At 42.2% G+C, this 26,715-nt stretch overlaps 1 protein-coding gene across 1 annotated transcript; it reads left to right on the top strand.

Moving 5' to 3' along the window:
• Window positions 1–6,946: 6,946 nt before the first annotated feature.
• On the top strand, window positions 6,947–8,849 carry LOC125522794 (cytochrome P450 93A3-like). The gene is made up of 2 exons (XM_048687824.1): window positions 6,947–7,938; window positions 8,024–8,849. The coding sequence occupies exons 1-2, from the start codon at window positions 6,985–6,987 to the stop codon at window positions 8,672–8,674; spliced, it is 1,605 nt and encodes a 534-aa protein (XP_048543781.1). The 5' UTR covers window positions 6,947–6,984; the 3' UTR covers window positions 8,675–8,849.
• Window positions 8,850–26,715: the final 17,866 nt, after the last annotated feature.

The following is a 26,715-nucleotide window of genomic DNA, read 5'->3' as shown; positions in this document are numbered from 1 at the left end:
TAGTAGAAGTAGCATCATCAATAACTTGTGACATACTAGAATTAATAGCATGTGGTGGTGTTGCAAGTTTATTCATAACAGAAGGTGAATCTAAAGCAGAACTGGATGGCAGTTCCTTACCTCCCCTCGTCCTTGAGGGAAATATCTTAGTCTTTGGATCCTTTAGATTCTTCATAGTGATAGTATGATAACAATCCCAAGTGACTCAGCAAATATAGTTATGCTCCCCGGCAACGGCGCCAGAAAAAGGTCTTGATAACCCACAAGTATAGGGGATCGCAACAGTTTTTGAAGGTAGAGTATTCAACCCAAATTTATAGATTCGACACAAGGGGAGCCAAAGAATATTTGAAGGTATTAGCAGCTGAGTTGTCAATTCAACCACACCTGGAGATTAATTACCTATAGCAAAGTGATCAGTAGCAAAGTAGTTCGATGGTTTTAATAATAGTGACAGCAGCAACGGTAACAGTAACAGTGATAGCAGTAGTTTGTAACAAGTGTAACAGTGATGATAGCAATAGTAACGCAACAAGATCAATAAGGATAAATTCGTAGGCATTGGATCGGTGACATGTTGGATGATATTCATCATGTGACAGTTATAACCTAGGGCGATACGGTACTAGCTCTAGTTCATCAATATAATGTAGGCATGTATTTCATAAATAGTCATACGTGCTTTATTAAAAGAACTTGCATGACATCTTTTTTCCTACCCTCCCATGGCAGCAGGGTCCATATTGGAAACTAAGGGATATTAAGGCCTCCTTTTAATAGAGAACCAGAACAAAGCATTAACAAATAGTGAATACATGAACTCCTCAAACTACAGTCATCACCGGGAGTGGGCCCGGTTGTTGTCACTCTGGGGTTGCCGGATCATAACACGTAGTAGGTGACTATAACTTGCATCGGATCTAAAACATGGATATAATGAAAGATTCATAAACGGTTCAGATCTGAAATCATGGCACCCGGGCCCAAAGTGAAAAGCATTAAGCACAACAAAGTCATAGCAACATCAATCTAAGAACATAGTGGATACTAGGGATCAAGCCCTAACAAAACTAACTCGATTACATGATGAATCTCATCCAACTCCTCACCGACCAGCGAGCCTACGAAGGAATTACTCACTCCCGGTGGGGAGCATCATGGAATTGGTGATGGAGAAGGGTTGGTGATGACGAAGAACGAAGACCCCCCTCTCCGGAGCCCCAAACGGACTCCAGATCTGCCCTCCCGAGGAAGAACAGGGCTTAGGGGTGGCTCCGTCTCGTGGATCACGATAATTTTTTCTCCCTAATTTTTCTGAAAATATGTGAATTTATAGAATCAGGGGGGTCGTCAGCGGGGCCACCAGGTGGGTAGAACCCACTTGGGCGCGCCAGGAGAGGGGGCGCGCCCTGGTGGGTTGTGCCCACCGAGGGGCCCCTCTCTGGTGGGTCTTGGCTCCAGAAATTCTTATTGTTGATATAAAAAATCCTCGCAAAGTTTCGTTCCATTCCAGAACTTTTATTTCTGCACCTTGGTAGTTCTGCTGAAAATAGCGTCAATCCAAGGTTAGTTTCATTCAAATCATGCAAATTAGAGTCCAGAACAAGAGGAAAACGTGAGAAAAAGTAGATACGTTGGAGATGTATCAAGTGATAGCACAATTATGCTACTGTTATGATTGTTTTTTTTGTGTGTTTTAATTAGTGTTTGTGCCAAGCAAAGCCTTTAGGATCTTCTTGGGTGATAGTTGACTTGATCTTGCTGAAAAACAAAAACTTTCACGCTCGTGAGAATAATTTTAATTTTTAACAGAGGTATGATAAAATACCAATTCTTTTTGAAGAAGATTATTATACAAATTGCTCAGGTCTTCATAATTTTTCATAATTTTTGGAGTTACAAAAGTATTCAAAATACCCAGATTGCTACAGACTGTTCTGTTTTCAACTGATTCTGTTTTCTTTGCGTTGTGTGCTTGTTTTGATGATTCTATGGTTTTATTTATAGAGTTTTTGCCATAGAAAAGGTGGAATACAGTAGATATAATGCAATAATAAAATATGAATTGGTTTGCAACAACACTTATACTAGTGATTTGTTTTCTTATACTAACGGATCTCACGAAGGTTTTGTTGAGTTTTGTGTGATTGAAGTTTTCAAGTTTTTGGTGATGTTACGATGGATGAAGGAATAAGGAGTAAGAAGAGCCTAAGCTTGGGGATGCCCATGGCAACCCAACCTATTATCCAAACAAAAGCAAGCGACTAAGCTTGGGGATGCCCCGAGTGTCATTCCCTTTTCTTGTAAAGACCATCGGTATTTTACTCGAAGCTATATTTTTATTCATCACATACTACGAGTTTTGCTTGGAGCGTCTTGTATGATATGAGTCTTTGCTTGTTTTGTTTTGTGTTCTATGAATTTTTTTAAGAAACTCTCTCTTGCTTCACTTAAATTAATTTGAGAGAAAGGAATATTATGCTCATGATCTTCACTTTTATTTGTTTGAGCTTATCAAAAGCAACACATGAAAATTAGTTCCAAAGTGATAGATATCCAAGAAGGATATAATAAAAACTTTCATGAAGATCATTGGACAAAATAAACTTGATTCCTTGTAATAGTTTAAGATAGGATGATGTGATATGTGAGTCATGTTGATGAGTAATTATGCTTTAGTAGAATATTGGTGTTAAGGTTTGTGATTCCCTATGCAAGCATTAAAGCCAATAGTTATGCAATGAAATTACATCCTACTTGTGGTGCATTATTCGGTGTTAATTATGCTGAATGCTCGCTTATGAGATTATTCGTTTCTTGTTTGGTCGCTTCTCAATCTTTTGCTAGCCTTCATTTTAAACTAAGTATGATCACTACTTGTGCATCCAAAATCCTTAAAACTAGTTTTGCCACATGAGTCCATCATACCTACCTATATGCGGTATTTTTTTGGCCGTTCTAAGCAAATTTGTATGTGCCATCTCTAATTTTCAAAATAATTTTCTCTTTCGTGTGCTCATACCGCTCATGAATTGGTAGGGGGTGGCTAATATATTTTCATGCTAGATATGTTATTCTGACGATGAGTGTTGATTCACTTGTCATTGCACGAGAGTAAGGCAAAGGTATTAGGGATGTCCAGTCTCGAAATGAAAAATGAATTTACTTTATGTTGTTAAATAATAAATTCCTTGGAAAGTGTTGGTATGGAAGGCACCCGTGGATACGGCTAGCCATGGAAAGTGAAAATATGGTGGAAAAGGGAATAAACTTTAATTTCTGTTTGGGAACCGCCTATGATATATCTAGCATTGAAAGTATTGGGAACTTCTCGATCGTTCTCGTTGACAGGAAAAGCATGCCTCCCAAAATGTTTTTATCTCTATGTTTTTCGCTTTAAGCTCTGGCACCTCTACAAATCCCTAATTCCCTCCGTGAAGGGCCTTTCTTTTACTTTATGCAAAAAAATTTAATTTGAGTCTCCATATTCTCTTATAAAGCACCAACTAGGGGGCACTATGATCGTACTTGAGCATTGGGTGTAGCTAATATGCGAGTGTGTTTCATGAATGGATCAATGACTGAGCATGATGGATTAGGGATAACTTATTTTAGCATTGATATTTTGAAAGAGATTGTTGCTTGTTGATATGCTTGAGTATTTAAGTCTCATGTTAAAACTAGACTATTGCTTTGAACCATATAAAAGTCCAAATGTCCATGCTATAAAGAAAAAAATATGAGATGACATGTTATGCAACATTCAACATCAAAAATTCTATTTTTATCATTTACCTTCTTAAGAAAGAGCAGGAATTAAGCTTCGGGATGCTGATACATCTCCAACGTATCTATAAATTTTTATTGTTCCATGCTGTTATATTATCATTCTTTGATGTTTTATAGTCATTTTATATCATTTTTTGGTACTAACTTAATGACATAGTGCCAAGTGCCAGTAGCTGTTTTTTGCATGTTTTTTACATCACAGGTAATCAATATCAAACGGAGTCCAAACACAGCGAAACTTTTTATGGATTTTTTTGGACCAGAAGAAATCCAATGGGCCGAAGAAGCGCCTGGGGGTGCTCCGAGGAGAGCACAACCCACCAGGGCGCGCTTGGAGGCCCAGGCGCGCCCTGGTGGGTTATGCCAACCTCGGGTGCCCACCGGACCTCCTCTTTACTCTATAAATACCCCAATATTCCAGAAACCCTAGGGAAGTTGACGAAAATCAATTCCAGCCACCGCAAGTTCCAGAAACACCAGATCCAATCTAGACATCATCACGGAGGGGTTCATCATGTCCATTGGTGCCTCTCCGATGATGTGTGAGTAGTCTTTTGTAGACCTTCGGTTTTGTAGTTAGTAGCTAGATGGCTTCCTCTCTCTCGTTTGATTCTCAATACAATCCATATGATGTAATTCGTTTGCGGTGTGTTTGTTGGGATCTGATGAACTTTGAGTTTATGATCAGATCTATCTCTTTTTATCCATGAAAGTTATTTGAGTCTTCTTTGATCTCTTGTATGCATGATTGATTATAGCCTCCTAATTCTTCTCCGATATTTGGGTTTTGTTTGGCCAATTTGATCTATTTATCTTGCAATGAGAAGAGGTGCTTTGTGATGGGTTCGATCTTACGGTGCTTGATCCCAGTGATAGAAGGGGAACCGACACATATGTATCGTTGCCATTAAGGATAACAAGATGGGGTCTATTTCTACATAAATAAGATCTTGTCTACATCATGCCATCATTCTTATTGCATTACTTCATTTCTCCATGAACTTAATACACTAGTTGCATGCTGGATAGCGGTCGATATGTGGAGTAATAGTAGTAGATGCAGGCAGGAGTCAGTCTACTAATCTTGGACGTGTTGCCTATATAATGATCATTGCCTGGATATCGTCATGATTATTTGAAGTTCTATCAATTGCCCAACAGTAATTCGTTTACCCACCGTTTGCTATTTTTCTCGAGAGAAGTCACTAGTGAAAACTACAGCCCCCGGGTCTCTTCCTTAATATATTTGCCTTTGCGATCTATTTTCCTTTACTTTTATTTTCAGATCTATTAAACCAAAAATAAAAAAACACCTTGCTACAATTTATTTTATTCGAGATCTATTTATCTCATCTATCATATTTTTATCATGTCTCTTTGCCAATTTCTGGCGCCGTTACCCGAAAGGGATTGACAACCCCTTTGACACGTCGAGTTGCGAGTATTTGTTATTTGTGTGCAGATGTTGTTTACATAGTGTTGCTTGGTTCTCCTACTGGTTCGATAACCTTGGTCTCATCACTTAGGGAAATACTTACCGTCGCTGTGCTGCATCATCCCTTCCTCTTTGGGGAATTACCGACGTAGTTCCAACAGACATCAGCGCCAAGTGGCTCTATAGCCGAGTTCCACACTCGGTAAACATATTTCACCCAGTACCTAACTCGGCAGAGCATCTAGTAGTGGCAATTTTTTGTTTAGTCTTTTGTTTGCCCTGCAACAAACCACATTGAAATAATATCTAGCATATATACGACAAGCAATATCACTTCGCAGATGACTCAACCATTGCCACATTATAGTCATTGTGTTCATCACCTACACGTGCATTTATTTGCATTCTTTTTTAATGTTATAAACCCTAAAAAGCTTTAAAGAGTGCTTTTATTATGAACATAAATGACATGTGCATATAGATGATGTTTTTATGAGCATTTTGATATCTTAGTTTGCATTCTTCTGATTTCATATGAATTTGTTATGAATTTTCAAAATTTCGTTCAAACAACTTTGATGAGATTAAAGGGCATTCTTGCAACCTAAAATGCTTTCTAGGGGCAAATTTAAGCACGTTAAAAAAATTAGGGGTAAATTTGAGTACTGGGTTCGAGTTAGGTGCAGAGATGTGAATGTCCCTCTAAAAAAAGACTCCTTTGTTCACTGACTGGATGCATAGGACGTACGCGTCCTCTAGGTCAACAATTAGACTAATGAAATATATAATATATGTGGCTAGAGTTTTATGTTCAAGAACTTTATTTATAGATGGATTTAGTGCTATAAAAAGAACAACCCTCAATCTCTTCAACATGACGATGCACAGAATTATATATTTATTAAAGTTTGAATACCAAGTTTAAGTACAAAATGGTCAAATAAACAAGCCACAACTGTGAAATTATAAATATATGTCTACACACATAGCCTATTATTGAACCGTCGTCCAAATCAGTTATACGTATCCCAGTCTAACATCTTGCACTGGTTGCACCTAAACTCTGGGCTATTTTCTTCTGTTCACAAAAACAATATTATTTACTTGCTTTATATTGTCCTCAGTGGGATAACCTCTATATGCACAAACTGATTTTTTTTACAGAAATAATAAGTACATAACGTTAGATACATAGACATGGCAAATAAGATGTTTTTTATGTCAATTCTAGTAAAGCAGGGATGACAAGTTAGTTGACACACACAGAATTTTTTGTAAAAAGGAAAAAAAACTAAAGCACGGCTGCTTGTCAACTAAAATTATCATCCTCACATCACTAAACTCATAAAAAAATAGTCGACTTGCCAAGCGTACGTACTTGGCAATCAACTACTTATTAGATTCCAATTTAAGCACAAAATTGCCATACTTGTCAACTAAAATTGTCATCCTCATATCACTAAACTTGTCATAAAAAATCCTTCGATTTGCCAAGTGTAGGTACTTGACAACAGCTACTTATTAGATTCCAATTTTTAATCATGAGTGTACATTGCCTTTTCATGTAGGATGGAGACATGGAGTACAACTAGTCATGTTTGTTGATTAGAGTATCTAGGTAGATCTGGACAAAAACAAACTTGTGTTAAGAACACTACAGCCAAGTACATGTATAAATAACCTTGCTAATCGCTAATCACATGGACAAAGCTAGAACGAGCAGATCTAAGCAGGGCAGTCAACTCCGCTCCATCGTCAGCATGGAAATGGCGCAGGCAGCACGAGACCTGTTCATTCCCACCGGCACCAGCGTACCGCTCCTTCTGCTCGTCGCCGGCCTCACCGCCGTCCTGTACGCCGTGACCCGGCAGAGGAGCGGCGAGCTACGCCTCCCGCCTAGCCCATTCGGCCTGCCCATCCTCGGCCACCTCCACCTCCTCGTGCCGCTGCCGCACCAGGCGCTGCACCGCCTGGCCGAGCGCCACGGCCCGCTCCTCTACCTCCGTCTCGGCTCCATGCCCTGCATCGCCGCCTGCTCCCCGGACGCCGCCCGCGAGGTGCTCAAGACCCACGAGGCCGCGTTCCTGGACCGCCCCAAGCCGACGGCGGTGCACCGCCTCACCTACGGCGGCCAGGACTTCTCCTTCTCCGCGTACGGGCCCTTCTGGCGCTTCATGAAGAAGGCCTGCGTACGCGAGCTCCTCGCGGGCCGCACCCTCGACCGCCTCAGCCACGTCCGCCGCGAGGAGGTGTCGCGCCTCGTGGTCTCCCTGGGGCAGAGCGCCGCCGAGGGCAAGACCGTGGACGTGGACGCCGCGCTCATGGGCCTGACCGGCGACATCGTCTCGCGGATGGTGATGAGCCGGCGGTGGACCGGCGACGACAACGACACCGAGGAGATGCGGAGCGTGGTCGCCGAGACGGCCGAGCTCACGGGCACGTTCAACCTGCAGGACTACATCGGCGCGTTCAAGAACTGGGACGTGCAGGGCCTCGGCAAGCGCATCGACGCCGTGCACCGCAAGTTCGACGTCATGATGGAGAGGATACTCACGGCAAGGGACGCCAAGCGGCGGCAGCAACGGGAGACCGCCGACTCCGACGACGGTGGCGAGGGGGAGCGTAAGGACATTCTTGATATCCTGTTCGACATGCACGAAGACGACGCCGCCGAGATGCAGCTCACCAGAGACAACATCAAGGCTTTCATGCTGGTACACGATGGATTGCCCGATCTGTTCACAAACGATGCGATCAAATCGATGCAGTGCTTAACATAAATCTCTTTAATTGGTGCAGGACATCTTCGCGGCGGGGACGGACACGACGACGATCACGGTGGAGTGGGCGCTGTCGGAGCTGATCAACAACCCGGACGTTCTCCGGAAGGCCCAGGACGAGATGGACGCGGTGGTCGGCAAGGACCGGCTCGCCGACGAGTCGGACATCCCAAACCTGCCGTACCTGCAGGCCGTGACCAAGGAGACGCTGCGGCTACACCCGACGGGCCCGCTGGTGGTGCGGCGGTCCCTGGAGCAGTGCAAGGTGAGCGGGTACGACGTGCCGGCCGGCGCGACGGTGTTCGTGAACGTGTGGGCCATCGGGCGCGACCCGTCGTGCTGGCCGGAGCCGCTGGAGTTCCGACCGGAGAGGTTCCTGGAGGGGGGCACGAACGCCGGGACGGACGTGCGCGGGCAGCACTTCCACATGCTGCCGTTCGGGTCCGGGCGGCGGATCTGCCCCGGCGCGTCGCTGGCCATGCTGGTGGTGCAGGCGGCGCTGGCCGCCATGGTGCAGTGCTTCGAGTGGCGGCCCGCGGGCGGCGCGGACAAGGTGGACATGGAGGAGGGGCCCGGGCTGACGCTGCCGCGGAAGCACCCGCTCGTCTGCGCCGTCGCGCCACGGCTCCACCCGCTGAGGAGCTGCCGCGGCGCGTCCCCTGGTGGTTAAAAAGTCAGAGCTGGAAAAAAATACGAGTTTTTTTCCTGAATGCTGTACGGTGTCAGTTTGTTTGTCGATTTAAGGTTTTGTATTACTACAGTAGCTGGAGTACGAATCTCGCATGTGTCACTTCACTAATTTGTTTGAATAATAAGACAACTACATCTCCCATATTAATTGTTGGTGTTTTAGGGATCTTCGGCGATCAGCAAATTTTTTTCTGCATCCCTTCACGGGAAGGGGAGACCAGTTAGCGGATACGAATGCGGGAGGCCGTCATCCAAGATCCAACGATATTCTATATATGTCCGTCAGTAAATTCAAATTCATATACTTCGATTCAAATAGCGTGCCGGATCACACCAGTGTCAGATCGCATACCCGATCACAACCAAAAAGAGGCAAATATGCTTAGTTTTTACATGCCAGAATTCAAAATTGAGTATATTGATTCATTAGAAAACATTAGATAGACTTGGATTTGTCCTGACTTCTTTTGTATTCCTATATTGGTCATTGTATTTACATGCCAGAATTCAAAATTGAGTATATTGATTCATTAGAAAACATTAGATAGACTTGGATTTGTCCAAATTGGTCATTGTATTCCTATATATATATGCCCACGAAGCTCAAGCAATAAACATCGATTCCACCAATCCCCCCCTCTCTCTTTTAACATGGTATCAGCCTAACTGATCCAAACCGTAGCCGTCGCCTGTCGCTTCAGCCTCTTGCGCCGCCCCCGGGGCAGTTGGCTGCCATGACCGCCGCCGGGGGCCGCGCTGCCCGTACCTATGGTTCTTCTGCCGATCGTGGTGACCTGCTGCCCTAAAGAGTCTTTTTCCCGATCTCTTGATCTAGGTTTTCTCTCTTTCGTCGGTCGCTTTGATCGGTGTTTACTTTTTGGTTTTCCAATCTAAGATCGGTTTGTGTCGCCCGCCAACGTCGTTGACCCCCGCGCCTCTACTCCGCCATCGACGTCATCTCTACACCAGCCGCTTCATAATCACCCGCATGGCCAGGATGGACACGCCACCCAAGGGGTGCCTTCGTGCGTCACTGCCGACCGCTCGTCCGCGCGGTCTCCATTGCCGGTCCGTCTTTGTCGTCATCGTCCGGGACATCACCGACAACATCGTCATCGACTCTGATCTGTGCGCCGTCCCCGCCATGGCGCATATAGCACCGCCGTCAGTCTGATCAACCTCCCTTTCATCAGTTCGGACTTTTGGGTGAACTGGTTAAGTGCATAAACTTACAACCAAGAGGTGCAGGGTTCAAAACCCAGTAAAACGCAATAAATAATTGCGGCCTGCCCCCGCTTCCACTGCCCACGTCATATAGCTCCAAAGGAGTATAGACATGAGGGGGAGTGTTGGAGTATAATGTCCAACCCTCTCCCATAGATCGGTCTGATGGTTGAGTTGGCTGGTGCATGAATCTAATATGGTATCCAAGCTAAGAGGTCTTGAGTTCAAGATCCTGCCAACGCAGTATTATAAAAAAACGATTCTGTGGCCTCCATCGAACCCACGTCTAAGGACAAAAATAGCCTACACGTGGGGGGGTGTTGAAATATATTGCCCACCACCCTCCATCAGTTCGACTTTTGGATGAGTTGGCTGGTGCATGAATTCAATACAAAAGAACATCAGTTCGGCAGTCCGTGCATTTCTGCCCTGCCGGATCAGCAATCCCATTCGTGTCTCCCCGATCAAGGTGGTGTCGTCGCCGCCGCGTAGGCAGCCTTTGCCTCCGCCTCCGTCTTCGCCTCCACGTTCGCGTACGCCTCGCTGCATCCTCATTCATAGTCCCCGCCAACTAATCTTTTTTCCGCTGCAACATCTTGTAGCGGATGGATTGCATGATGATTCTTGTGTCAGCATCCAAAGAGTCCACATTCAAAGTCAACATCCTGGCCTCCTTCGCATTGGCGGCGATCTTCACCCTCTTTTCCTTGAGCGCGGCCTTCCTCTCTTCAATCATGGTCCTCCTCTCTTCGAGCTTGAGCTTCTTGTCCGTCGCCTCCATTAATAGTTTGAACCTCTCCACCTTCTCCTCCTCCTTGATGTCTGAGCACTTCACACATGTGTCCTCCTTTTTCGCTAAGATGTCCTCGAACCTCTCGTCAGCTTGGCCGCCGCACCATCTCGCTTCGCCCTCTCCTCCTCCCATTTCTTCCCCCGTAAATTTTTTCTAACCATCTTCAGCGGTTCTTGTGTTGGGTCAATAGGGTCACCGGTTTCTTCCTCATTGACTTGCGCGGCGGTCTTGGCTATGAAAAGGTTCCACTTCGGTTGCCCATTCAACTTCAACCAACAATGCATGACGGTGAAGGACTTCTTCTCCAACTTCTTATACACCACACAAACACGAGTAGGGTACAAAGTGATACATTGTCGACAATGCATATTTGTCTAGTATCAACAAAACAATACATGTCCGGCTAGTGATCAACAAAGCTATGCATATCCGACTAGTGATCAACTTGCTTGGTGATTTGTGCACTGTTAGCCGCCTAGGCCACCGTGCGATGAGATGCTTCAAGTTCCCACAATACTTTGACATGGCCTCTTGGATGATGTACCATCAATGCTTGAGGAACTTGCATTCACGGTTGCGGATGACCGCGTTGTAGTAGGGCACGAATGCTTGTGTTCATGGAACCATATGTGAATGCTCCTCCAAAAGGTTGTGCCCTTTTGCTCTATGACATGGATTGGATCAATACTAGTGGCCAACCAAGCATAGCACAATAGCTCGTCCTCCCACATGTTGAAGCTTTCTCCTATATCCTTCTTCTTTGGATCGCTGGTTGTATGCTACTTGTGATAGGCGTTAGGATTTCCCCAAAGAGAAAGAGTGAAGTAGTATAGTAGCAGAAAGTATTTTCCTTAGTAAAGAACCAAGGTTTATCGAACCAATAGGAGATTCACACAAATGACGATCAACAATACCTGCACACACACAAACAAATACTTGCACCCAACACGGGTAAGAGGGTTTTCAATCCCCTTGTACTCATTAATTGCAAGGATCAATTCTGATGTTGGTAGATATATATATATATTGTAGAGTAAAATAAAAGTAAATAAACTGCAGCAGGGTTTTTAGGGTTTTAGTAATAAGCTTTAAATGGACCTGGGGGCCATAACATCACTAGAGGCATATCTCTCAAGAGCATATCAAACGATATGTTGGGTAGACAAATTACTGTTGGGTAATTAACAGAATGACACATAGTTATGATGTTATCATGGCATGATCAGTACATAGGCATTACGTTCGTGACAAGTGGACCGACATCCATCTGCATCTACTACTATTACTCCACTTCGAAAGCGCTTCTATGCTTGCCCCTCTACGTATTAAGTTCATGACAAACAGAGTAATGCTTTAAGCAAGATGGCATAATGTATACAAAATAAGACCAACTAATATGATCAAACCCCGTCATTTTATCATTAGCAGCAACAATACAAATATGTGCCTCGCTACCCCTTCTGTCATGAAGTGAGGACACCACAAGATTGAACCTACTACTATGCACCACTTCCACTGAAGATGTAATCATCAACTTGACCAAAGATAACTCACAGATCGGAAAGCATTACATAGATGTAACAATCACACATAATAAAGTTCAGAAATAACTCAATAACATTCAGTGAATAACCTGATCATAAACACACAAATCATCAGATCCCAACAAACACACTGGATAAAAGGATTACATCATATCGATCTCAAAAGAGAACATCTAGCTACTGCTATGGACCCGTAGACCGTGTGAGGAACTACTCACACATCATCGGAGGTGCAGCAAGGTTGATTCCCCCTCTGGTAGAGTACACGCGGAGGCCTCCATATGGGATCGCGGAAGAACAAAGGCTTGTGGCAGCGAATAATTTTTTCAGGTCGCGCTCTGGTGGTTTCTAGATTTTAGGGAATTTATGGGACTGGAATTAGGTCAAATGGAGTTGCGAGGGGCCACAAGCTCAAACAGCGCGCCCCCCTTGGGGCGCGCCGTGTGAGCTTGTGCCTCTCTCGTGCGGCGTGTGGTCTTTCCCCAAAACTTCTAGGGTCCCTTCCTTCTGGTCCAGAAAAAAATCACCGTTAAGTTCCATCGTGTTTGGACTCCGTTTGGTATGGTTTTCCAGCGAAACAATAAAATAGACAAAAATAGGAACTGGCACTGGTACTGGGCACTAGGTAATAGGTTAGTTCCATAAATGATATAAAATTGCATATAAAGCGGAAAAATGATAATATAATAGTATGAAACAATAAAAAATTATAGATACGTTGGAGACGTATTAGCATCCCCAAGTTTAATTCCTGCTAGTCCTCGAGTAGGTAATGATAAAAACAGAATTTTGGATGTTGAATGCTACCTAACATGTCTTATAATAAAAACAGAAATGATGAAGTAAATAATATCAACATAATAATATCCATGAATACTAGAAAATAATCATTACTCTTCAAAATATACGATGCTTAACGAATGTTATCCCTACTCATTGATTTATGTAAGCATGGCATGACTCTGTCTTCCTAACATAAGTACGAATCATGATCACCTCGATGCCAAACCAAGCGATTTTATAATACTTTTTCTTGCTTCAGCATTTTAAACTCCACTCAATACCTAAGCATGAGCCATGGACTTAGCACTTTGGATGGCATAGAGAGCGTTGGTAGGGATTCATAAGGGAATACAAAAAATAGAGAAAGTCTGGCATCAACTTAGTATATCGTTAGGCAATGGAGACGCCTTTCAATTGATATCAATATGATGAGTTGGATTGCCATGCAACGGATACACTAGAGCTATAAGTGTATGACAACTCACTACTGAAATTAAATGGGCGTGCATCCAACTTGCTTGCTCATGAAAACCTCGGGCATTTGAGGAAGCTCATCATTGGAATATGCAAGACAAGTTCTATAATGTAAAAAGTTCCCACTAGTATATGAAAATGAAAAATCATGGAGACTCTCCAAATGATGAACATGGTGCTACTTTGAAGCACAAGTGTTGTAAAGGATAGTAGTGTGCCCCCTCTCTCCTTTTCTCTCATTTATTTATTTTCTCTTTTTTTAGAACATCCTCATGGACCTCATTCCCACTTTTTTGAGGACTCATTATTCTCCACCATCCTTTTCCTCACTGGTAGGGGCAACACTCTAATAGTGATGATCATCACACTTCTATTTACTTACAACTCGATAAAACAAAAAAGAATATGACTCTATATGAATGCCTCTGACGGTGTACTAGGATGTGCAGTGATCTAGCGTAACATGTATTACAACGACGATAGTTGGTTGTGCCCCAAATATCATTTCAGCTCTGTGATCATACAAGGCAATATGACCATGAACACACAAGTCATGTAAATAGTAACTATGGAAGTTGCATGGCAATATATCTCGGAATGGCTATGGAAATACCATAATAGGTAGGTATGATGGCTATTTTGAGGAAGGATATAATGAGGCTTATGTGTGATAGAGTGTATCATATCACGGGGTTTGGATGCACCGACAAAGTATGCACCATGTCTCGAGGTGAGAACGGGCAATGCACGGTACCAAAGAGGCTAGCAAAATATGGTAGGTAGAAGTGCTTTCGTCCACAAACTCAGATTAGTCATAAAGAACTCAAATACTTATTCTGAAGCCTATTAGCCCTCCAACAAGCAAATACAAAAAAAATAAAATGACGCTCCAAGCAAAACACATATCATGTGACGAATAAAAATATAGCTCCAAGTGAAGTTACCGATAGTGTTGGAGACGAAAGAGGGGATGCCTTCCGGGGCATCCCCAAGCTTAGTTGCTTGGATATTCCTTGAATATTACCTTGTGGTGCCTTGGGCATCCCCAAGCTTAGGGTCTTGCCACTCCTTATTCTCCTCATATCAATATCTCACCCAAAACTTGAAAACTTCAGTCACACAAAACTTAACGGAACCTCGTGAGATAGGTTAGTATGATAAAGACAAATCATTCACTTTGGTACTGTCAAAGACAAGATTCATAATTGTTCTCACACAATGCCTATTGTACCTTATCATTTCCAAAATTTATATTGAGCAATATAAGCCATAGAAACTAGGAAAAAAGCAAACTATGTATTGAAAATAGAATCGGTCAAAAAAAGAACAGTCTATAATGATCTGGACAATGACCATACTTATGCTACTCCAAAAATTCTGAAAAGTTAGGATAATGTAGGTAATTTGTATATCAATCATCTGTAAAAAAAAATCAAGAATTTATCACGTTCCATCAGAGCAGATTAATTCTGTTACTGTGCGCAAAATTCCTATTTTTGCACAGAATCAAGTCAACTATCATCCATACTATCCCATAAACTTTACTTGGCAATTTATTGAGACAAAAGCTATAAAACATGATTACTATAGTAGCTTAATCATGTGAACACACAAAAACAATAAAAGAGTTGGGTTGTCTCCCAGCAAGCGCTTTTCTTTAATACCTTTTAGCTAGGCATGATGATTTCAATGATGCTCATATAAAAGATAAGAATTGAAACATAAAGAGAGCATCATGAATCGCATGTTCCTCTCTCATAATAATTTTCAGTAGAATCATGAATGGATTCATCAATGTAACTATCACACAAAGTATTCCTTTCATGATCCACAAGCATAGTACTGTTTTTACTCTCCACACAAGGTAAGAATTTGAGATTTGCTTGACGGATTTGTGACACACCACCACCACTTCCGAGTAATCTGTAGGATCATATTCTTGTGTGTTTCTATTGCTGCTAACCATGGCAGGATCACAAGCTGATGATACTGATTGGGAGAACATGATGAACAAACAGCTACATGATAAATTTCAGCAAATGATGAGTGGACAGGTGATGCCTACTACACAACCTTCTTCTTGTAGACGTTGTTGGGCCTCCAAGTGCAGAGGTTTGTAGGACAGTAGCAAATTTCCCTCAAGTGGATGACCTAAGGTTTATCAATCCGTGGGAGGTGTAGGATGAAGATGGTCTCTCTCAAACAACCATGCAACCAAATAACAAAGAGTCTCTTGTGTCCCCAACACGCCCAATACAATGGTAAATTGTATAGGTGCAGTAGTTTGGCGAAGAGATGGTGATACAAGTGCAATATGGATGGTAGATATAGGTTTTTGTAATCTGAAAATATAAAAACAGCGAGGTAACTAATGATAAAAGAGAGCGAAAACGGTATTGCAATGCGTTGAAACAAGGCCTAGGGTTCATACTTTCACTAGAGCAAGTTCTCTCAACAATAATAACATAATTGGATCATATAACAATCCCTCAACATGCAACAAAGAGTCACTCCAAAGTCACTAATAGCGGAGAACAAACGAAGAGATTATTGTAGAGTACGAAACCACCTCAAAGCTATTCTTTCTGATCGATCTATTCAAGAGTCCGTAGTAAAATAACACGAAGCTATTCTTTCCGTTCAATCTATCATAGAGTTCGTACTAGAATAACACCTTAAGACACAAATCAACCAAAACCCTAATGTCACCTAGATACTCCAATGTCACCTCAAGTATCCGTGGGTATGATTATACAATATGCATCACACAATCTCAGATTCATCTATTCAACCAACACAAAGAACTTCAAAGAGTGCCCCAAAGATTCTACCGAAGAGTCAAGACGAAAACATGTGCCAACCCCTATGCATAAGTTCACGAGATCACAGAACTCGCAAGTTGATCACCAAAACATACATCAAGTGGATCACGTGAATATCTCATTGTCACCATAGATAAGCACATGCAAGACATACGTTAAGTGTTCTCAAATCCTTAAAGACTCAATCCGATAAGATAACTTCAAAGGGAAAACTCAATTCATCACAAGAGAGTAGAGGGGGAGAAACATCATAAGATCCAACTATAATAGCAAAGCTCGCGATACATCAAGACGTGCCAAATCAAGAACACAAGAGAGAGAGAGAGATCAAACACATAGCTACTAGTACATACCCTCAGCCCCGAGGGTGAACTTCTCCCTCCTCATCATGGAGAGCGCCGGGATGATGAAGATGGCCACCGGAGAGGGATTTCCCCCTCCGGCAGGTTGCCGGAATGGGTCTAGATTGGTTTTCGGTGGCTACAGAGGCTTGAGGCGGCGGAACTCCCGATCTAGGTTTCTTTCTGGAAGTTTGGGTATATATATGAGGTGCTGGAGTCAGGAACAAGTGAGGGGGGTCCCCGAGGCGGCCACGAGGTAGGCGGGCGCGCCAAAGGGGGTAGGGCGCACCCCCCACCCTCGTGGGTGCCACGGGACTCTTCTAGCCCATATCTAGTACTCTGTGGGCTTCTTCTGGTCCAAAAATTATCTCCGTGAATTTTCAGGTCAATTGGACTCCATTTGGTTTTCCTTTTCTGCAATACTCAAAAACAAGGAAAAAAGCAGAAACTCGCACTGGGCTCTAGGTTAATAGGTTAGTCTCAAAAATCATATAAAATAGCATATAAATGCATATAAAACATCCAAGGTTTATAATATAATTGCATGGAACAATAAAAAATTATAGATACATTGGAGACGTATCAAGCATCCCCAAGGTTAATTCCTGCTCGTCCTCGAGTAGGTAAATGATAAGAACAAAATTTTTGATGTGGAATGCTACCTAACATATTTATCCATGTAATTCTCTTTATTGTGGCAAGAATATTCAGATCCGAAAGATTCAAGACAAAAGTTTAATATTGACATAAAAATAATAATACTTCAAGCATAGTAACAAAGTAATCATGTCTTCTCAAAATAACATGGCCAAAGAAAGCTATCCCTACAAATTCATATAGTCTGGCTATGCTCTATCTTCATCACACAAAATATTTAAATCATGAACAACCACGATGACAAGCCAAGCAATTGTTTCATACTTTTGATGTTCTCAAACTTTTTCAATCTTCACGCAATACATGAGCGTGAGCCATGGACATAGCACTATAGGTGGAATAGAATGGTGGTTGTGGAGAAGACAAAAATGAGAAGATAGTCTCACATCAACTAGGCATAGCAACGGGCTATGGAGATGCCCATCAATAGATATCAATGTGAGTGAGTATGGATTGTCATGCAACGGATGCACTAGAGCTATAAGTGTATGAAAGCTCAAAAAGAAACTAAGTGGGTGTGCATCCAACTCGCTTGCTCACGAAGACCTAGGGCATTTTGAGGAAGCCCATCATTGGAATATACAAGCCAAGTTCTACAATGAAAGATTCCCACTAGTATATGAAAGTGACAACATAGGAGACTCTCTATCTGAAGATCATGGTGCTACTTTGAAGCACAAGTGTGGTAAAAGGATAGTAGCATTGCCCCTTCTATCTTTTTCTCTCATTTTTTTGTTGTGTTTTTTTTACCTTGTCTTTTTTATGGCCTCGTTTTTCTCTTTTTTTTTTTTTTTCGTCTGGAGTCTCATCCCGACTTGTGGGGGAATCATAGTCTCCATCATCATTTCCTCACATGGGACAATGCTCTAATAATGATGGTCATCACACTTTTATTTACTTGCAACTCAAGAATTACAACTCGATACTTAGAACAAAATATGACTCTATGTGAATGCGTCCGGCGATGTACTGGGATGTGCAATGAATCAAGAGTGACATGTATGAAAGAATTATGAATGGTGGCTTTGCCACAAATACGATGTCAACTACATGATCATGCAAAGCAATATGAAAATGATGAAGCATGTCATAATAAACGGAATGGTGGAAAGTTGCATGGCAATATATCTCAGAATGGCTATGGAAATGCCATAATAGGTAGGTATGGTGGCTGTTTTGAGGAAGGTAATCATGGGTGTATGGTACCGGTGAAAGTTGCATGACACAAGAGAGGCTAGCAATGGTGGAAGGGTGAGAGTGCGTATAATCCATGGACTCAACATTAGTCATAAAGAACTCACATACTTATTGCAAAAATATATTAGTTATCGAAACGAAGTACTACGAGCATGCTCCTAGGGGGATAGATTTGTAGGAAAAGACCATCGCTCGTCCCCGACCGCCACTCATAAGGAAGACAATCAAAAAATAAATCATGCTCCAACTTCATCACATAACGGTTCACCATACGTGCATTCTACGGGAATCACAAACTTTAACACAAGTATCTCTCAAATTCACAACTACTCAACTAGCATGACTCTAATATTACCATCTTCATATCTCAAAACAATCATCAAGTATCAAACTTCTCATAGTATTCAATGCACTTTATATGAAAGTTTTTATTATACCCATCTTGAATGCCCATCATAGTAGGACTGATTTTATAACCCAAGAAAATTACCATGATGTTCTAAAGACTCTCAAAATTATATAAGTGAAGCATGAGAGTTCATCTATTTCTTCAAAATAAAACCACCACCGTGCTCTAAAGGATATAAGTGAAACACTAGAGCAAACAAACTACTCCGAAAGATATAAGTGAAGATCAATGAGTAGTTGAATAATTATGTAACTATGTGAAGACTCTCTAACATTTACGAATTTCAGATCTTGGGATATTATCCAAACATCAAGCAAAACAAAATAAAATAAAATAAAATGACGCTCCAAGCAAAACACATATCATGTGATGAATAAAAATATAGCTCCAAGTAAAGTTACCGATGAATGAAGACGAAAGAGGGGATGACATCCGGGGCATCCCAAGCTTAGGCTCTTGGTTGTACTTGAATATTACCTTGGGGTGCCTTGGGAATCCCCAAGCTTAGGCTCTTGCCACTCCTTATTCCATAGTCCATCGAATCTTTACCCAAAACTTGAAAACATCACAACACAAAACTTAACAGAAAACTCGTAAGCTCCGTTAGTATAAGAAAATAAATCACCACTTAGGTACTGTTGTGAACTCATTCTAAATTCATATTTGTGTAATTTCTACTGTATTACAACTTCTCTATGGTTCATACCCTCCGACACTACTCATAGATTCATCAAAATAAGCAAACAACACAATAAAAACAGAATCTGTCAAAACAGAACAGTTTGTAGTAATCTGTATCATTCGAATACTTCTGTCACTCCAAAAATTCTGAAATAAATTGGTGGACCTGAGGATTTTTTCTATTAATCATCTTCACAAAGAATCAACCTAAACGCACTCTCCAGTAAAAAATGGCAGCTAATATTGTGAGCGCAAAAGTCTGTTTTTTACAGCAAGATCGCAAAGACTTCGCCCAAGTCTTCCCAAAGGTTCTACTTGGCACAAACACTGATTAAAACATAAAACCACATCTAAACAGAGGCTAGATGAATTATTTATTACTAAACATGAGCAAAAAGCAAATAACAAAAATAAAATTGGGTTGCCTCCCAACAAGCGCTATCGTTTAACGCCCCTAGCTAGGCATGATGATTTCAATGATGCTCACATAAAAGATAAGAATTGAAACATAAAGAGAGCATAATGAAGAATATAACTAGCACATTTAATCCTAACCCACTTCATATGCATAGAGATTTTGTGATCAAACAACTTGTGGGAACAAGAATCAACTTGCATAGGAAGGTAAAACGAGCAAATCTTCAAGATTTTCAACACATAGAGAGGAAACTTGATATTATTGCAATTCCTACAAGCATATGTTCCTCCCTCATAATAATTACATGTAGGATCATAAGCATATTAAACAATATAGCTATCACAAAACATATTCTTAAAATGATCCACATGTATGCAAAGTTGACACTCTTCCAAAATAGTGGGATTAACATTAACTAAAGTCATGACCTCTCCAAACCCACTTTCATAATTATCACGACAAGATTCAACACCCTCCAAAATAGTGGGATCATTACTTCCTAAAGTTGACACTCTTCCAAACCCACTTTCATCAATATAATCATCATAAATAGGAGACATGCTATCATCAAAATAAATTTGCTCATCAAAACTTGGAGGACAAAAAATATCATCTTCATCAAACATAGCATCCCCAAGCTTGTGGCTTTGCATATCATTAGCATCATGGATATTCAAAGAATTCATACTAAAAACATTGCAACCATGCTCATCATTCAAGTATTTAGTGCCAAACATTTTAATGCATTCTTCTTCTAACACTTTGGCACAATTATCGGAATCCTTATTTTCACGAAAGACATTAATAAGATGAAGCATATGAGGTACCCTCAATTCCATTTTTTTGTAGTTTTCTTTTATAGACTGAACTAGTGATAAAACAAGAAACTAAAAGATTTAGTTGCAAGATCTAAAGATATACCTTCAAGCACTAACCTCCCCGACAACGGCGCCAGAAAAGAGCTTGATGTCTACTACACAACCTTCTTCTTGTAGATGTTGTTGGGCCTTCAAGTGCAGAGGTTTGTAGGACAGTAGCAAATTTCCCTCAAGTGGATGACCTAAGGTTTATCAATCCGTGGGAGGTGTAGGATGAAGATGGTCTCTCTCAAAAAACCCTGCAACCAAATAACAAAGAGTCTCTTGTGTCCTCAACACACCCAATACAATGGTAAATTGTATAGGTGCACTAGTTTGGCGAAGAGATGGTGATACAAGTGCAATATGGATGGTAGATATAGGTTTTTGTAATCTGAAAATATAAAACAGCGAGGTAACTAATGATAAAAGAGAGCGAAAACGGTATTGCAATGCGTTGAAACAAGGCCTAGGGTTCATACTTTCACTAGAGCAAGTTCTCTCAACATTAATAACATAATTGGATCATATAACAATCCCTCAACATGAAACAAAGAGTCACTCCAAAGTCACTAATAGCGGAGAACAAACGAAGAGATTATTGTAGAGTACGAAACCACCTCAAAGTTATTCTTTCTGATCGATCTATTCAAGAGTCCGTAGTAAAATAACACGAAGTTATTCTTTCCGTTCAATCTATCATAGAGTTCGTACTAGAATAACACCTTAAGACACAAATCAACCAAAAACCTAATGTCACCTAGATACTCCAATGTCACCTCAAGTATCCGTGGGTATGATTATACAATATGCATCACACAATCTCAGATTCATCTATTCAACCAACACAAAGAACTTCAAAGAGTGCCCCATAGTTTCTACCGAAGAGTCAAGACGAAAACGTGTGCCAACCCCTATGCATAAGTTCACGAGGTCACAGAACTCGCAAGTTGATCACCAAAACATACATCAAGTGGATCACGTGAATATACCATTGTCACCACAGATAAGCACATGCAAGACATACATCAAGTGTTCTCAAATCCTTAAAGACTCTATCTGATAAGATAACTTCAAAGGGAAAACTCAATTCATCACAAGAGAGTAGAGGGGGAGAAACATCATAAGATCCAACTATAATAGCAAAGCTCGCGATACATCAAGATCGTGCCGAAACAAGAACACGAGAGAGAGAGAGAGATCAAACACATAGCTACTAGTACATACCCTCAGCCCCGAGGGTGAACTACTCCCTCCTCATCATGGAGAGCGTCGGGATGATGAAGATGGCCACCGGAGAGGGATTTCCCCCTCCGACAGGGTGCCGGAACGGGTCTAGATTGGTTTCGGTGGCTACAGAGGCTTGCGGCGACGGAACTCCCGATCTAGGTTTCTTTCTGGAAGTTTGGGTATATATAAGAGGTGTTGGAGTCAGGAACAAGTCAGGGGGGGTCCCCGAGGCGGCCACGAGGTAGGAGGGTGCGCCTAGGGGGTAGGGCGTGCCCCCACCCTCGTGGGTGCCTCGGGACTCTTCTGGCCCATCTCTGGTACTCCGTGGGCTTCTTCTGGTCCAAAACTTATCTCCGTGAATTTTCAGGTCAATTGGACTCCGTTTGGTTTTCCTTTTTTGCAATACTCAAAAACAAGGAACAAACAGAAACTGGCACTGGGCTCTAGTTTAGTGGGTTAGTCCCAAAAATCATCTAAAATAGCATATAAATGCATATAAAACATCCAAGGTTGATAATATAATAGCATGGAACAATCAAAAATTATAGATACGTTCGAGACGTATCAACAGGTGCCAGATGTGCTAAACAGATTTGAAGAGGCCATGGAGAAGATAGATGGCATTGAAAATACGTTCGAAACAAAGCTTGATAACAAGTTTAATGAATTGCTCGCGCGTCTTCCACCACCACCGCTGGCTGCACCTATCGCACCTCTACGACAACAACAATGACAACAACGACAACAACAACAACAACAACAACAACAACAACAACGACGACAACAATGACAACGGCAACAATGACAACGACAATGACGACAACGACAACGATGACGGTGACAACGACAACGACGACAACAACATCGTCGCCTTCCAAATCAAGTGGGACGAACACTGCGCGTTCCCCTTGAGCCTGAACAAAATTCTAGTGCCACTACTACTGTTGTTGATGCTTCTGTAGCTCCTGCTTCTACTGCAAAGGTTGTGGACTATTACGAGGATGAGGTTGATCAAAATCAAAACTATGTGCAAACACCAGCACCACCACCAACAGGTCGACCTCAGGCATATAACCGCAATGGTAGGTCTGCAACAACACCTCAGGTACGAGATCATGACCATCTTTCTAAATTAAAATTGAATATTCCACCATTCGAGGGTAGATATGTTCCTGATATATATCTTACTTGGGAGTTAGAAACTGAACAACGTTTTACATGTTTACAATATCCCGAGGAAAGACGTGTTGCTGTTGTTGTTTGTGCTTTCACTAGTTTTGCATGTGTTTGGTGGTTTGAACATTGTAGATTATATCCTATTCCAGCTACTTGGGCTGCTTTGAAAACTGCTATGCGTACTCGTTGGGTTCCACCATATTATCAATGTGAATTGCTTCAAAAATTGTAGCGTTAAAGACAAGGAAAAAATTCGGTAGAAGAATATTATTAGGAATTACAAACTAGCATGATTAGATGTGGTATTACTGAGGAGAATGAAGCTATGCTTGCACATTTTATGGGTGGATTAAATAGAGAGAATCCGATCATTAGAGTATAAGGAGTATAATAATATCACTCATTTATTCCATCTTGCTTGTAAAGCTGAACGTGAAGTGCAGGATCGACAGGCATTGGTGCGAACTAACTTTTCTGTAGGTCGACCTTCATCATGGACACCGCGTGCATCTTCTACTTCCACTGCACCAGCACCTCCATCAGGTGCCACCTCCAGCCCGATACAAGAAAGCAGGCACAACCACCACTATCTGCCAAGAGCACACCTAACGGGCCTGCAGAGAGCTCTTCTTCTTTCATAGCATTAACAGGGCACACAAGTGATATTACTTGTCGTCGTTGTAATAGAAGAGGTCATTATGCGAGAGAATGCACATCTCAGCGTGTGATGATTGCTACTGAGGATAGTGGGTATGAGTCCGCTAGTGACTATGATGAGGATACTTTGGCTCTTATTACAAGTGAAGAACACGGTGGAGATGATTCTGATTATGAGACACAATACATGGCTCCTGAAGACGCTGACGGGTATGAATGTTTATTTGCTCAACATGTTTTGAGTGTACAGGTCACACAAGCTGAGCAAAATCAGAGGCATAATTTGTTCCATAGAAAGGGAGTTGTGAAGGAACGTTCTATTCATGTCATCATAGATGGAGGGAGCTGCAACAACTTGGCTAGCGTGGAGATGGTGGAGAAGCTATCTCTCACCACAAGACCACATCCACATTCTTACTACATCCAATGGTTCAACAACAGCGGCAAGGTTAAGGTAACACGTACTGTCCGTGTGCATTTTAGTATCTTCACATATGCTGATTATGTTGATTGTGATGTGGTACCTATGCAAGCATGTTCCTTACTACTTGGTAGACCATGGCAATTTGATAAAAATTCTATACACCATGGTAGAAATAATAGTATACTCTTGTTCATAAGGATAAAAAATTACTTTGCTTCCTATGACTCCTGATTCCATTTTGAAAGATGATATTAATAGAGCTAATAAAGCAAAACAAGAGAAAAAGAAGAGTGAAAATCAGATTGTGGCAAAAGAATTTGAGCAACAAATGAAGCCTAATAAGAAACCATCTAGTGTTGCTTCTGAAATTAAATTGAAAAGTGCATGTTTACTTGCCACCAATGATCTACATTTCAGCAAATCTGTTTGCTATGCTTTTGTGTGCAAAGAGGCTGTAACACCCCGAATGTCAAGCTACAGTAATCTCCCTCTAATGGTGCCATGTCATCACCATTTTGCTAATCCATTTGTCACTTGATAAAAATTCAAGTCAAACACAAAATTAAAATAAAGTAAAAATAATATTTATTCAAACAGTATAACAAAAGTGTTCCTAATATTGCAAAATTCCCAAAGCTATTATAAAAATAAAACAATATTATTTGAAACTCCAAAAGTGCCCCTAACTAATTTTGAACGACCCAACAACACCCATCCATCACATTTAAATTCAAACCAAAGAAATAAAATGAATTCAAGTGAGGTTCACATTTTTATCTGATAGTGTTAAATATTGCATAATATTTATTAGGACAAGTCTCACACTTTACAAAAATCAAAAGCTAGCAAGAGAAAATACAAAATAGTGCCCAACGAATAAAACGGAATAGAAAAAGGAAAATAGACAAAGTAGGACTATTTGTTTTGGGCCCTAGTGCATTAGTGGATTAGGCCCAGCCCAACTTCCCCTCATCCCCTTTCTCTGTTCATCAGACAATCAGAGGACGTGGAGGCCATCCATGGTGCCCCGGCCAGGTGCCGGCCATCCCCCGGTCTCCTTGGAGTATAAGGGCGACACCCCGGACGCCCTGGACAACCCTAGCTCAATCCTCCCCTTCCCCACACTTGATCCCCTCGATCCCGAGCTTGTTCGTCACCGCGCCTTCATCGATCCCGCGGCCACCGACTCCCCATCGCTACCTTGCCATGTCCATGAGGTTCTCCATCGTCTACTTCATCGTCTGCACCACCAGATTGAGGCTTGGGAGCATCATCGATGACGCACGTCTCTTCTTCTTCCGCCACGGCCGTCGGACGACGCCGTCGATCTCCACCACCGGCGCCTCCCCGACCTTCCCCGAGCTCGCCTACGTTCTCCCCGGTGAGCCCTCCTCCCGATCCCCCTTCCTCCGCCTCGATTCGGTCACCGTTTGCCTTCCCCGAGCACATCCAAGCCCGCGTCGCGTGTACGCGTACGCGTACTGGTGTAAGCGCGTGCGTGAGCTGCTGCTGCTTAACCACCGTCTCCTGCGGCGGCGTACTGCTGCTGAAGCACGCCTGCCCTAGCCTCGCCTCTGCCTGCCGCTGCTCGCCGGCCATCGGCCGCGGCCATGTAGCGCGCCCCTGCTGCTCCTTGTGATGCGTTGCTGCTCATACCGCTACTCTGCTCTTCTTGCTACTGTTGTCGCTGCACTGCTGCTCCGTTTGCTGCTGCTCACGGCCGCTGCTACTGCTTTCCTTGTGCTGCTGCCATTGTTGGCCATGGCCGCCGTGGCTTGTGCCTCGTGCGTGCTAGCCATGGCAAGCACAGCCAAGGCCCGAGTGTGCCGCTGCCAATGGCCGACCCAATTAGTAGGTCTAATTAGTTTAGGCTAAATTAGGTGTTAATTAGTCTAAGGCTATTAGAAGTGGACCCAGGCTAATTAATCTAATTAACTAGAATAGTTTAGTTGTTGTCTATGATGTGTGGCTCCCACCTCTAATTAAGCTAGATTAATTAACCTGTTAAACTAAGACAATGACAATTGGGCCCCATTGTCACTATTCATCAGTGGACCAGTCAAACTTGATTGGGTCAACTGAGCCCTCCAGCCCCACATGTCATGCACACGCACACATTCCTGGGTACACTCCTGTGTACCCATAGCCATTTTTTTATTTGGATTAAATTTAATTCCAGGACTTCAGAAATGTTTAAAACTTCATAAATAAAATCATATAAAATAAACCATAAGTCGGATGAAAATACTTTCTACATGAAAGTTGCTCAGAACGACGAGACGAATCCGGAAACGCAGCCCATTCGCCCGCCACGCATCCCTAGAATAGCGAACA

Source organism: Triticum urartu, chromosome 7, assembly GCF_003073215.2.
Source record: "Triticum urartu cultivar G1812 chromosome 7, Tu2.1, whole genome shotgun sequence".
Taxonomy (NCBI): Eukaryota; Viridiplantae; Streptophyta; class Magnoliopsida; order Poales; family Poaceae; genus Triticum; species Triticum urartu.
Note: the sequence above shows the minus strand (reverse complement) of the source record. Positions and strands in the feature narration are given on the sequence as shown.

Excerpts from the sequence above, each read along its gene's own strand:
- LOC125522794 (XM_048687824.1), top strand. The coding sequence starts at position 6,985 with ATGGAAATGGCGCAGGCAGCACGAGACCTGTTCATTCCCACCGGCACC. Across the intron at positions 7,939-8,023 it reads ACATCAAGGCTTTCATGCTG|GACATCTTCGCGGCGGGGAC; the intron begins GTACACGATGGA and ends TAATTGGTGCAG.